The sequence below is a fragment of the Papaver somniferum genome, unplaced genomic scaffold (assembly GCF_003573695.1).
Source record: "Papaver somniferum cultivar HN1 unplaced genomic scaffold, ASM357369v1 unplaced-scaffold_5, whole genome shotgun sequence".
Lineage (NCBI taxonomy): Eukaryota > Viridiplantae > Streptophyta > Magnoliopsida > Ranunculales > Papaveraceae > Papaver > Papaver somniferum.
Window position 1 is genome coordinate 211,996 of NW_020647637.1, and position 11,988 is coordinate 223,983.

At 35.5% G+C, this 11,988-nt stretch overlaps 1 protein-coding gene and 1 pseudogene across 3 annotated transcripts; one reads left to right on the top strand and one right to left on the bottom strand.

Moving 5' to 3' along the window:
• Nucleotides 1-3,897: 3,897 nt before the first annotated feature.
• Nucleotides 3,898-6,436, top strand: LOC113342922 (annotated as a pseudogene).
• Nucleotides 6,437-7,937: 1,501 nt separating this feature from the next.
• Nucleotides 7,938-10,726, bottom strand: LOC113342903 (proteinaceous RNase P 2-like). 3 transcript variants are annotated; one of them, XM_026587279.1, is made up of 7 exons: nucleotides 10,580-10,726; nucleotides 9,261-10,285; nucleotides 9,027-9,128; nucleotides 8,753-8,928; nucleotides 8,445-8,565; nucleotides 8,251-8,319; nucleotides 7,938-8,140 (listed from the first exon to the last, which is right to left on the bottom strand). In XM_026587279.1, the coding sequence occupies exons 2-7, from the start codon at nucleotides 10,203-10,205 to the stop codon at nucleotides 8,054-8,056; spliced, it is 1,500 nt and encodes a 499-aa protein (XP_026443064.1). In that variant the 5' UTR covers nucleotides 10,206-10,285; nucleotides 10,580-10,726; the 3' UTR covers nucleotides 7,938-8,053. The 3 variants fall into 3 exon arrangements, with proteins under 3 accessions (XP_026443064.1, XP_026443066.1, XP_026443065.1); XM_026587281.1 differs by lacking the exon at nucleotides 10,580-10,726 and having other exon boundaries at nucleotides 9,261-10,002; nucleotides 10,121-10,501; XM_026587280.1 differs by lacking the exon at nucleotides 10,580-10,726 and having other exon boundaries at nucleotides 9,261-10,501.
• Nucleotides 10,727-11,988: the final 1,262 nt, after the last annotated feature.

Consider the following 11,988-nt stretch of genomic DNA (forward strand, 5'->3'; position numbering starts at 1 on the left):
AGAACGCGGTTGTTGGAGACAAGTCAAGGAAGAGGGGAATATAAGATTTACATGCTCTTACTCGATTTAGGTTTAGTGTTTGGGGTTTATGGTAATTTGACCCAGTTTTTGGCTAGGTAAACGACCATTGACTTCATTATGCGGGCCCAAGGGATGAAAGCAAACGGTAGGACATTTTAGAAAGTTTAAAAAAAACGGGCATTAATTTTATGGATATAATAGAACGGCGGTACTTTATCAAAATTCCCAAGTGACCGTCAAAAACTGAAAAGTACTAAATAACATAATTAATTCAATATAGTATTAGAAACATGGCCTTATTTAACGTGAAATATCAACTTTTTTGGGATAAAATATTAAAATGAAAAGATCCATTTTTTAGGGACCAAAGGAATATATATAATTTAAAATAGTAATTAATATTTTTCCCTAAATCAACACATTTGATAAAAGAAATCTTAGTAATAATAAATAACTTTACTTCGTTGCCATATCTATCCATCTTTGCACACATTAAAATTAATAATATAAAATTCTCAATTTTATGACAATTCAATTTTCTACATATATATATATAGTAGTTTGCATTAAATGTTAATTTTAATTTATCTATAAATACCTGTTTATTCCCTCTCGTCTTCACCCAACAATCTAATTTTTTTTACCTTGTTCTCTTTCGCTCTCTCGCATAATTTGACCTTGAGGTGGTACGAGCTTTGTTTCTTGTTCATTATGGTTTTATGTTCTCGTTTATACCTGTCATTCACAAAAATTTGTTTATTTTGTTTTGTGAAATAACATCCCGGTTTTCACTCTCTTCCATTTTCTTATCTTGTTTTTCATCTAGCCTAAGTAATTATATAAATATTTTGTTTTTGCGCAGAGGAAAAGATTTAAAATGGAGAACAACCAACAAACTTGTGCAGCATGCAAGATCCAAAACAAGATTTGTTCACCAGAGTGTCCCTTGGCTGGTTGGCTCCATATTTTCCTTCTCATAATTTGGAAGATTTCAAGAATGCAAGAGACCATTTCGGAGTGCGTAGTTTTCTAAAGCACTTGGACAAGGTAAAGCCTCATGAGAAGCTAATAATAGCTAAGACATTAATGATTGCAGCTAATTGCAGAAAGATTTGCTCCGTCGGACGGATATTGGAAGCTGTTTTTCATCAAAGAAAGATACTACTAGAAAAGCAAAACGAATAATATCTTCGCCAACAAGCTGAATTTCTTGGCCAACAAATTGAATTTCATCGCCAGAAATTAATTAAAAAGTAAACAACAATAATTTATGTTGCTTCAAAAAAAAAAAAAAAAAATTATGCACCCCAGAACCAGTTGCAGGAGCAACATCTATGTTGCCATTTTGTTAAGAAATAATAATACTGTTCATTTTGTTTTACGCCCATATGAATTGATTTGTTTTTAGTTGTGCCAACGAGCAAAGTAATGTAATACAACCCATTAGGGTTTGAACAACTAATAAAAAAACCGAGGGGCCTAGCGCTGGGTGATGGCAGTATTGAAAGAACAATTAAGAGATTTAATATAGGAAACCAACGATATTACGTTCCAAAGCTCTAACAAAACTATCAGCATACAGTGCGAATTACTCATGTTTTGTAACTGATTCTCCATTTCATGTCCTTGATCTCCACACTGCTTTCATGTCTGTTCTCCATAAACGATGGCCGAAATAAAATTCAGGTACTTGAATTTAACCAACATTTTTCGTATCTAGAACGTGAATACATTAGGTATAAGTGACAAATATAGCTGTGGGAGTGTTGATAACAAAGGGGAGAAGAAATATATCTGTGAGAACCCAAAAATTGCCTTCTTTTGGGATGGGGTATATTAATTTTACACAACAGGGGTGGAAGCAGTGGATGCAGGTATGCCACCGTCACTCAACCAACTCTACTACTAAATTGACGACTGCTGCAACTAAACTTAGGATGTTTTTTTAGTTTTGGTTACCTTTGTGTATGAGTTGCTATTGTACTGAGGTTTTATACCTTTGTTAACTTGTCAAGGTATGTGTTCAACTCAGACCGTTCGTCATTAACCAGTTCTTTTTCCTTTTCGTTTTGTAACGTAGTTTTGGTTGAGAAAATACTTAGGATTCAGTTTGATGTCAAGATACATTTTCTTCTTTTAAGAGCCACCGGCAAGAAGAAAAAACAACTATCCTTAAATCCGTACAATCGGCAAGAAATCCTAGTCATAATAACTTTACTTTGGTGCCATATACAGGTGTCTCGATTAAGTTCAAATGAAATCCATTTTTCCATACATTAAAACTAACAATAATAACAAGATTCTCAATTTTGTGACAATTCAATTTTGTACATATATGGTAGCTTGCATTAAATGTGATTTTATTTCAATTTACCTATAAATACCTGTTTATTTCATGTCGTCTCCGCCCAACAATTTCTTTGTTCTCTTTCGCTGTCTCGCATAACTTGACCTCGAGTTGGTATGAGTTTGTTTCTTGTGCATTATAGCTTTATGCTTTCGTTTATGCTTGTCATTCACAAAAATAGCGTGTTCTTTTTTTTGTGAAATAACATCCCCGTTTTCACTCTCTTCCATTTTCTTATCTTGTTATTCGTCTAGCCTCAGTAATTATAAAACTTCAATGCAATTTGTTTCTTGGATCTTCGTTTTCCTGTTATACTAGTTAATTACATGACAAATACTTTGTTTTTGCGCAGAGAAAAAGATTGAAAATGGAGAACAACCAACAAACTTGTGCAGCATGCAAGATCCAAAACAAGATCTGTTCGCCGGAGTGTCCCTTGGCTTCATATTTTCCTCCACATAAGTTGGAAGATTTGAAGAATGTTAGTGACCATTTTGGAGTGCCTAATTTTCTGAAACAATTGGACAAGGTAAAGCCTGATGAGAAGAAAATAACAGCTAAGACGTTAATAATAGAAGCTAACTGCAGAAAGATTTATCCCATTGGAGGGATATTGGAAGCTGTTTATCGTCAAAGGAAGTTACTAGAAAAGCAAAATAAATTTCTTCGCGAACAAAATGAATTTCTTAGCGAACAAATTGAATTTCATCGCCAGGAATTAATAAAAAAGTAAACAACAATAAATTGTGCACCCCAGAACCAGTTGCAGGAGCAACATCTACATTACCATTTTGCTAAGAAATAATAATACTGTTGCTCATTTTGTTTTACACCATATGAATCAACTTGTTCTTGATTTTCTCAACGAGCAAAGTAATGTAATACAATTCATTGGATAAATTGTAGCTAGACGGGATGGATCTTGTCAACGGCATCTTTCTTTTTACGTTGTTTCATGCCATAAACATTCCACTCTTAAATGATATCTAGCTAGACCCACAGCGGGTTGGCCATAACATTGTCAATTATGTAACCTCTTGGAGACACTTGTCTGTCTTGCTGAAAAATTCTCTCTCCTTTTTTCTTGGAGAGATATTAATGTTCATAACCTTGGGTTCAGTGATATGGGCTAGCCTAGTTTTGTTTCATAAGGCTAACCATACGTACAACTTGCCCGAATTTAACATGCTAGACCATGATACACATGATGCATGTGCAGTCAGCTAGGCTTCAACCCAACTTCCCAGACGTCAATTAATCTTTTCATTGGTTATCGTACTCTTAATAAGCTGGTCAGAGTTCCATTGAATTGGAGTTTATAGTATCAGGACACTAAAGTTGGAAGAACATTAGCTTGGTTCACTCATAGTACAAACACTTGCCAACAATAACTGAATTCAGTGGCATTTTTTCCAAATTGTCATGAAAATTAATGATATTACCACCTAACTTAACGCATTATTGGGTATTTTCCACCTATAAAACGGCATTTCTCTGCCTTCAAGAAAATGCATCACAGAAGCATTTCAATTTCAAAGAACGTTTAGTGAGTTATATCGTCTTACACATACTTCTCCAACTATCTAGATTAACACTTCGATGGAGATTTATAAGAGCATAATAGCATCTCTTGAGAACAAGTGCATCCTAGTTACGGGGGCTACTGGATTTGTAGCAAAACGTACTTTCTATGTTCTCTTTATACGTGGTACCACGATCTCTCTAGCTATCCAAGAATCATCATTAAATAGTTTTCTTCTTTTTAATGCAGTTTTCGTTGAGAAATTACTTAGGACTCAGCCTAATGTCAAGACACTCTATCTTCTTATACGAGCCACTGATGCGGCATCAGCCACAAGGCGTCTGCATGATGAGGTACGTAGTAAATGTTGTTAACATGTCAAATATGTCTATCTCAAAGAAAATAAATTTATACAGATGGTCAAAGTGTTTTTGGTTAATCTGACATGGAGTTTATATAATGCATGAATGCTGTTAATCAAGGTGATATCCAAGGAGGTTTTTAAAGTGATTAAGGAAACATATGAGGAAAAGTTTAACTCATTCATGTCAGAGAAGTTGATGGTGATACTGCTCTTGAAAACCTGGGTATAGGAGATGCGAAGATGAGGGAAAAGATATTCAGGGATGTAGACGTCGTAGTGAATTTTGCTGCAACCACAAACTTCAATGAAAGGTAATATCATATGTGCATAGTTAGCTTATTCATGACTACCAGACATTTCAGTCCGAAATGAGGTTAACGATAATTTCCTGCTCTAAATTATGGATAGATATGATGTCGCATTGGGTACCAATACATTGGGGCCAAAGAATATTTTGGATTTCAGCAAGAAATGTGTGAAACTTGAAATGCTTCTCCATGTATCAACTGGTAATGAATCTTTCTTATTGCTGATAGTTTACGACAAAATATTTGCTAATCAAATGCTAATAATTAAGATGTTGATGTGATTGACAGCTTATGGATGTGGAGAGAAGGCAGGATTGATATTAGAAGAACCATATAAGATGGGTGAAACACTTGCTAGGACTAAAACAATTTTAGACATTGGAATGGAGAAAAAAGTCATTGAACAGAAATTGGAAGAACTCAGAGCTAAGTTACTATCAAAGAAAGAAGAAACAAAGGCCATGAAAGAATTAGGCCTTGAAAGGTTTGAAAAAATTACCAACTTGTTTTTTCTAACTAATCGTGACAATCAATGCACTAATTTCTCTGATTATAACGGTGCTTAATTGTTGATTTGATTTGTGGTTGAGTAGGGCAAGAATGTTTGGATGGCCAAATGTATATGTGTTTACCAAGGCGATGGGGGAAATGCTAATTGGTGAACGGAGAGAAAATCTTCCAATTGTTATTGTAAGACCAACGATTGTAACGAGTACTATCAAAGAACCATTTCCAGGCTGGGTTGAAGGTGTCAAGTAATAGTAACTTCCTACACCAAAATTTTCATCATCTACAATGTCAAGAGTATGCATATACACTAACTAATTTTTACCTTGTTGAAATCAATCAGAACTGTCGACCCTTACTTTGCCGGTTTTGGCAAGGGGAAAATAACATTCTTCCTTGGAAACTCCAAAACAATCATGGATATGGTAACTCATTTTCATTTACTGAATCACTAAAGTCATGTTCGGAAACTGAAAAACTGAAAAGTTGTTTTTTTGACTTTCACAAGTTCTGAAAACGTAACCAAATAAATTGTTTTGTTTTTCATCTCAAGGAACTCAAAAGTCAAAAAATTAACTTTTTGAAGTCATCTAAAGATGTAATAATCGCATTGTTCCATCCTATATTGCAGATTCCAGGAGATATGGTGTTGAATGCTACAATAGCCGCAATGGTTGCTCATGGAGATAAACCTAATTCAAGGCTCATAATCATTTACCAAGTGGGTTCCTCTAATAGAGAACCAATGTATTGTTCCATGATTAAAGATTATGCTTACAATCATTTCGCAAAGAATCCATTGATGAGTAAAAATGGAAAACCTATCAAAGTTGTCAAACCTTATTGTTTCACAAGTTTGAAAAGCTTACAAATATACATGGATCTCAAATACAACTTCCCACTCAAGGTAGTTAGTTGCGCATCATCACCACACATTTTTACGAGCCATTAAGTTTAATAAATTCTTTCCTAACCGAATTCCGTGATTTTTGCAGGGGTTGCGTTTAGGCTACGCCATACTTCGCCATGATGATGGTGGCTTTTGCAAAGACATGGAACGGCAAGTGAAATTTGTAACTAAATTGGCCAAATTTAACGAGCCTTACCTGGCGTTCAAGGCAAGGTACATTTATACGTGCTCAATTAAAATGAATGTATGTTTCGTTCTTCAGTAACATACCGAGTACGTAATTCATTTATGGTTTTATCGCAGATTTGATGATTCCAACACAGAGAAGCTGAGGATTTCAGTGAAAGCGAACGTAAAGGAGGAGAATATATTTTACTTTGATCCTCGATGCATCAATTGGGACGACTACTTCATGAATATTCATCTCCCTGGACTAATGACATATGTTCTTAATTAATTACTGATGATGATGTTAAGTAATCGTAATATGTAGTAAGAAGTAATCCACCGGATAAGTGCGGTGACTGAAATTACTATCCTACGGTTTTTTTCTTCTGTTTCCATTTTTTTTATTTATGGGGGGTTGGGCACTTAGGCATTATGTCCCCTCTTGTTTTCTGTCTTTTAGTTCTTCAATATAAATAAAAACACTTTTATGCTAAAAAAAAATTATCAGTAAATTTTTCTACCGAGGTTTGTCATGATTATAATTGCAGATACCAATGCTCCTGTGAACACGGCCGTTAGTGATGATACCAACAACCTCAGTTTGAAATTCGTAAGCTCTAAATCCTCGTCCCAGAATTCTAATTATATGCCTAGTACTGCCTAGAGTTCTTTACGGATTAGGAGAAGCAGCAGCAGCCACCAGTGGCAGCAATCTTAATATTAATAGTTTTGTTGCTGGTAATTGTACTGGGCTTTGGCAGTGGATTGACTGAAATCTCTCAGCAACTCATGGCTGTAAGCAAAATCAAATTAAAGTGAACTCATGGTAATAGTTCTGTAACTCCTATTAAAACCTTATTTTGATGATTTCTATTCGATTGAAGAAACAAAATCAAATTAAAGTGAAGGGTTTGTTGGAAAATACCTCCGGAGTGGTCCCCTGACAGAATCAGGTTGTGGCTGGCGTCTTTTATACTCAATAAAATTATTATGTAACCGAACTTAATTATGATTACATTGATGTTGTTACATTTCTTAAATAGGCGGTGGTGGTGATGGTGGAAGGAGGTGGTGGTGGTAATCGGTGATTGGTGGTGGTGGTTATGGTAATCGGCGGTGGTGGGCGGTGGTGGTAATCGGTGGTTGGTGGTGGTGATAATCGGAGGTGGTGGGCGGTGGTGGTGGGAGGAGGTGGTGGTTATATATATAGGTGGTTATTAGGTTGATTTTAAATTAAATTAGGTTAAGGGTAGGTTAGTCATTTCAACGTTTTAGGACACCCCTTATCATTATAGGGAAGGTGGCCTAATAAAACCATGGTCCCCTCAAAAAAACCATGATCCCTAAAAAATCGTTCTTTCATGAATAGACTACTTCAAACTCGGCCAATTCAAGACCATAAGCATATGCTGGAAATGTTAACAGATGAACATTCATTTTTCATTGATTTATAACTTAATCTATCAGACGGAATTTTATAATTTACAGAAGACACTTTGGGGGGTTACAAAATACAATCCTAATTTACCAGAAAGCAGGAGGTTTTAGCTCCCAGGAGGTTTTTCAAATTATTATGAATGATATCATGATTGTCTAGTTCGACAAATAACACCTACAAGGTTAACTAACGAGAAATACACAGGCTCCTCGATATTCTAATCATTGTCAACATGTAGTCACGTAAATTGTTAATATCTAGTTTATCAGTCGTTGATCCATGTGTCTGTGTGCTTCTATGTTTTACTGGTTAGTATATTTAGAAGTTTAGAACATGTCAAGAAAGAGCAGGCTGAGGATCAAGAATACAACATTGAAATTGATTAATAAGGTTAAGCAAACACTAAACAGAAACAAAATTTTCTTTAATAGAGAATTTACTAATAATAAGACCTGACAAATACGATCATTATCTGGTAACGCAAAGCCATTTTCTTGAGGTTTCATCAGCAAATTCCCCTTCTATAGGAACGTGCCAGGATCCTTTCTCTGATTCCTGGAAGCAATAAACAGAGATTAATACTGCCGCCGAAGGATACCAAAATCTCAAGGAAAGATGCAGTAGCAGGCAATTATGTATGAAAACTGGAATCTTATAATTTTTACCTGAATGACCAATGAATATGAAGGTGGCATTTTAAGACGCAAATTAGATTTCACGAAAGTATAATGAACCTGAAAAGTAAAGGTTAACTTCATGAAGTCACTGAAAAGTAATGCAGAAAAGAAACAACAACATGGAATCAACTGGTCCAAAACTTGAGATAAGGTTCAAAAGGTAAGAATTTAATATTACGCACCTGATGTCGCTCTTTCCACTTGAGGAAAAAGCTGCTACCTAAGAACTCAAAAATGTGATCTCGCATTTCATCATTTGTCACAAGCGAACATTTAAGTTTAACGGCAGCATAAAGCCAGTACCTGGGCAACAAACCACGTAACATACTAAACTTAAAACCAGGGGAAAAAAGTTCAGTGAAGCTAGAACAAGAATACTTGAGAAATTCAAAAAACAACAATGGCACAGCCTCTATATGGCCAAGCAAAAAGAAGTGACAATTCAGCTAAAAAGGAAAAGCAAAGAGCACAGGGTATTCAATTTATATACCAATCATCATTTGAACCATTCGGAGTTGTGTAGAGTGCCCCTTGCGCCCTCCACCAATCAAGTATCTTTCTATTGGAAGGATTAGCTGAAAGTGATCGATAACGTTTATTGTGAAGAATAATAAGGGGCCATTTCCTTTGGCTTGTCTCATACAGTTCTTTCACGACAGCCTCCAGCTGCTCTATTCCAATTTTGAGAATATTGAGATATAAGTTATTTCAGTGGTATAACATAATGCACAAAGAGAAAATGAAATCAGTAACTCAAGACGAACCTGGGAAATGCTGAACCCGCCATCTGCAAAGTTTTGCTGGTGAAGTGCGACGTTTGCTCCATCAACTATAGCTTCATAATTAGAATTTCTGTCCAGCCACGCCTACACAGGGTATCGAACATATTATTAACTGACGAAGAATAATGAACATGATATCTTACAAACTGAAAAAACATATTTTGCATCATGTTACAAACTGTTACAGAAGTTGGACAATGACAAAGAATTACTCACCTGAAAATCACTGAAATTGGACTTGGCTTCTCTTTTCATGGCTAGTGATGCTATCATTTCTGCAAACTTCTCAGTCTCAACCCGATCAATATCAACACAATCTAGACGTTGACCACAATTACAACAGCACCCCTCTGAACTGACAGTTGATCTACTAACAACCCATTTCCCCTTCCCCAACCATCCCTGCCCGTGGAAACCTCCTCCATTCTTCAACATAACAGCTTTAATCCTATTCGCATCCCAACTCAAACAACCCACTTCTGAACTTAATTTACTAGAAAACCAACTTTCTATGATCTCCGAAGTTTTCACACTAGTGCATCTCACACAATTTCTCAGTTTGTGCAAGTATGAGTAAACCTTCTCTTGATTTCCAGTTTCAATGCTCACCTTCAACAACGCAGCTAATTCCGATTCCTCAAGATTAATCCCTAATGAAACCATATGATCCTCAACTGAATAAGCCTTTTCTGCCTCTATCTTATGACAAAAAGCAAACAATGCCGGATCACAAGTTCTCAACCTAGGCACCGCATTATATTTCCCCATTGTTTTCACAAGTTCAAAAGCAAAATCACTGTCTCCTTTCGCAGCAGCAAGTCTTGAAACTGCCGTAATTGTTGCTTCAGTGGGATTAATACCCTTTTCTAACATTTGATTATATATGCTAAAACCTTTACCTATAGCAGGATTTTCTACTGCATCCTCAGCTTCTGGTGAACCCAGTTCAGGAAGTGAACTAGAGCACAGATAAATCAGTATATTATAATGATTATGATTTAAACGAAGGTTCTGCGAAACAGCTGTTTCATATAATGCAAGTGCACCAGCTAAATCATTGTTTTTTGAACATGTACCTAGTTCATAATAAAACTGTCCTTCTGGTAATGGGTTCTTCTTCCTTTTCTTTGTCTGAGGATCCGTACAATTGACAACCTCCATGTCTTAGATTCTCAAAGAAAGCAATAAGCCAATATCCCAACTCCAAAGCAATAATCAAAGTTCAGTGTTTACGGCGTTCCCTATCACACCATAAAAGAATTCATGAATTACAAGAATCAAATCTAAACTCTTATCTTGATAACAAAACCCAAAAAAACGAAAAACAAATTTTAGCAGAATAATCTCTAATATGTACAAAATTTAACGAATTGATTGAATCTAAATAAAATCAAGATCAATAAGCTCCAAAATCAATAACCCAATGTTATAAATTTCAAGTGCATTATAGAATATTAAGTGAATAGAGAAGAAAAGATGTGAGATTCAGGTAACTGGAATAGAGAAATCTGAGACACAAAGGGAAAGAGATTTACCTGATTTTCGATTTCAATCGATCTTGAATACCTAATTTTTGCTCTTAGTCGGGCGGGCGGGCGGCACAAAGCTGCTAGTAATTTTGAAACCCTAATTTGTGGTGGCTAATGGTTAAGGTTTTGTTGGCTATAACGCAGATTTACTTAGTGCAACATATATCCTTGTGCATACAAGGCAACTAGACATACAGTACAGGCAAAAGAATACTCTTAGAAGGACTATTTAAAAATGTTATTCAACCGCATGGCCGCGTCGAAATGTTCACACTCCTCTAACGAGTGTATATTTCACATATTCTTTTGATTGGTTGGTTATTTAATTGATTGTCTCATTACCCTCCATGTTTAGAATCACGATCCTTCTTACATAACTCCCTAAATTTAATCAAGGATAGAGATTGAAATGTGAAATACACACTCGTTAAGAAGTGTGCACGAATTCGCACTCCGCATTGCCGGCACATGGCAAGGCCGGTTTCCTATTTTCAGTCATATTTTAGGAAATACGGTTAAGCAGTGAAAACTATGTCCACGGGGTAAGCTTTTTTTTCTTTTTTTTCTTTCTTTTTATTTTGTACCTTGTAGTAAATTTGACAATTTTATTTAATTGGTTAAGTAGCTAACGAGTAATTTTATTACTAGAACACCGATGTCACGGTGGGGAGGGCTGATCCTGACCGAAGAAAAACGAAACACCACTTCTAGTGACTTCAAAATGACATTCACCTACAATAAGATATCATTTAATTGAATATAAGCGCTTCAACGAAACACCACTTCTCGGTCGGCCCAATTACCTTGCAACAAAAGTTTCCAATCCCAGTGAATATAATCGCTAGCAAAAATTACCAGTTGATAGAACATCTGGGTACAGTAAGATTATTAGAGAGACATGACAAAGTGAATCAAAGTTTTTTGTTTTAGACAAATTAGTATGAACGCACAACATGTTGGTACGTCCTATTTAGGAAAATATAGGAAGTGCACGCCAAAGGTTGGGTGGTTAGTGCTTCATATGTTGTTCAGGACATGGCAATCAACTGATCAACTAATTTGTCACTGAAAACTAATTTTAGATTTGATACAGATATTTAAACAAAACAATATGGTTCCACCTATTTGCCGCCCACATATTTCTTATTTTCCACCCCTATTAGAATTTTTATAGTAATTTTACTTTTTAATTCTACTTTCCCTAATTATTACCGGTAAAAGTCAAATCAAATTTTACTATAACTAATTTATCTTCTTCTCCACTAACATCCGTTTTTCGTTAAAAACCCATTACAAGATGTTAACACTAGGTTAAATTTCTGTTTAATTAAATTAGTGCATCATTATATTGGCTCGAATTGACAAATGGATTAGCACAGTTGATTAATTTTTGGAAGAAGACGACGACGACGAAG

Excerpts from the sequence above, each read along its gene's own strand:
- LOC113342903 (XM_026587279.1), bottom strand. The coding sequence starts at position 10,205 with ATGGAGGTTGTCAATTGTACGGATCCTCAGACAAAGAAAAGGAAGAAG. Across the intron at positions 8,566-8,752 it reads AATGGTTCAAATGATGATTG|GTACTGGCTTTATGCTGCCG; the intron begins GTATATAAATTG and ends TTTGTTGCCCAG. Across the intron at positions 8,141-8,250 it reads CATATTCATTGGTCATTCAG|GAATCAGAGAAAGGATCCTG; the intron begins GTAAAAATTATA and ends TATTGCTTCCAG.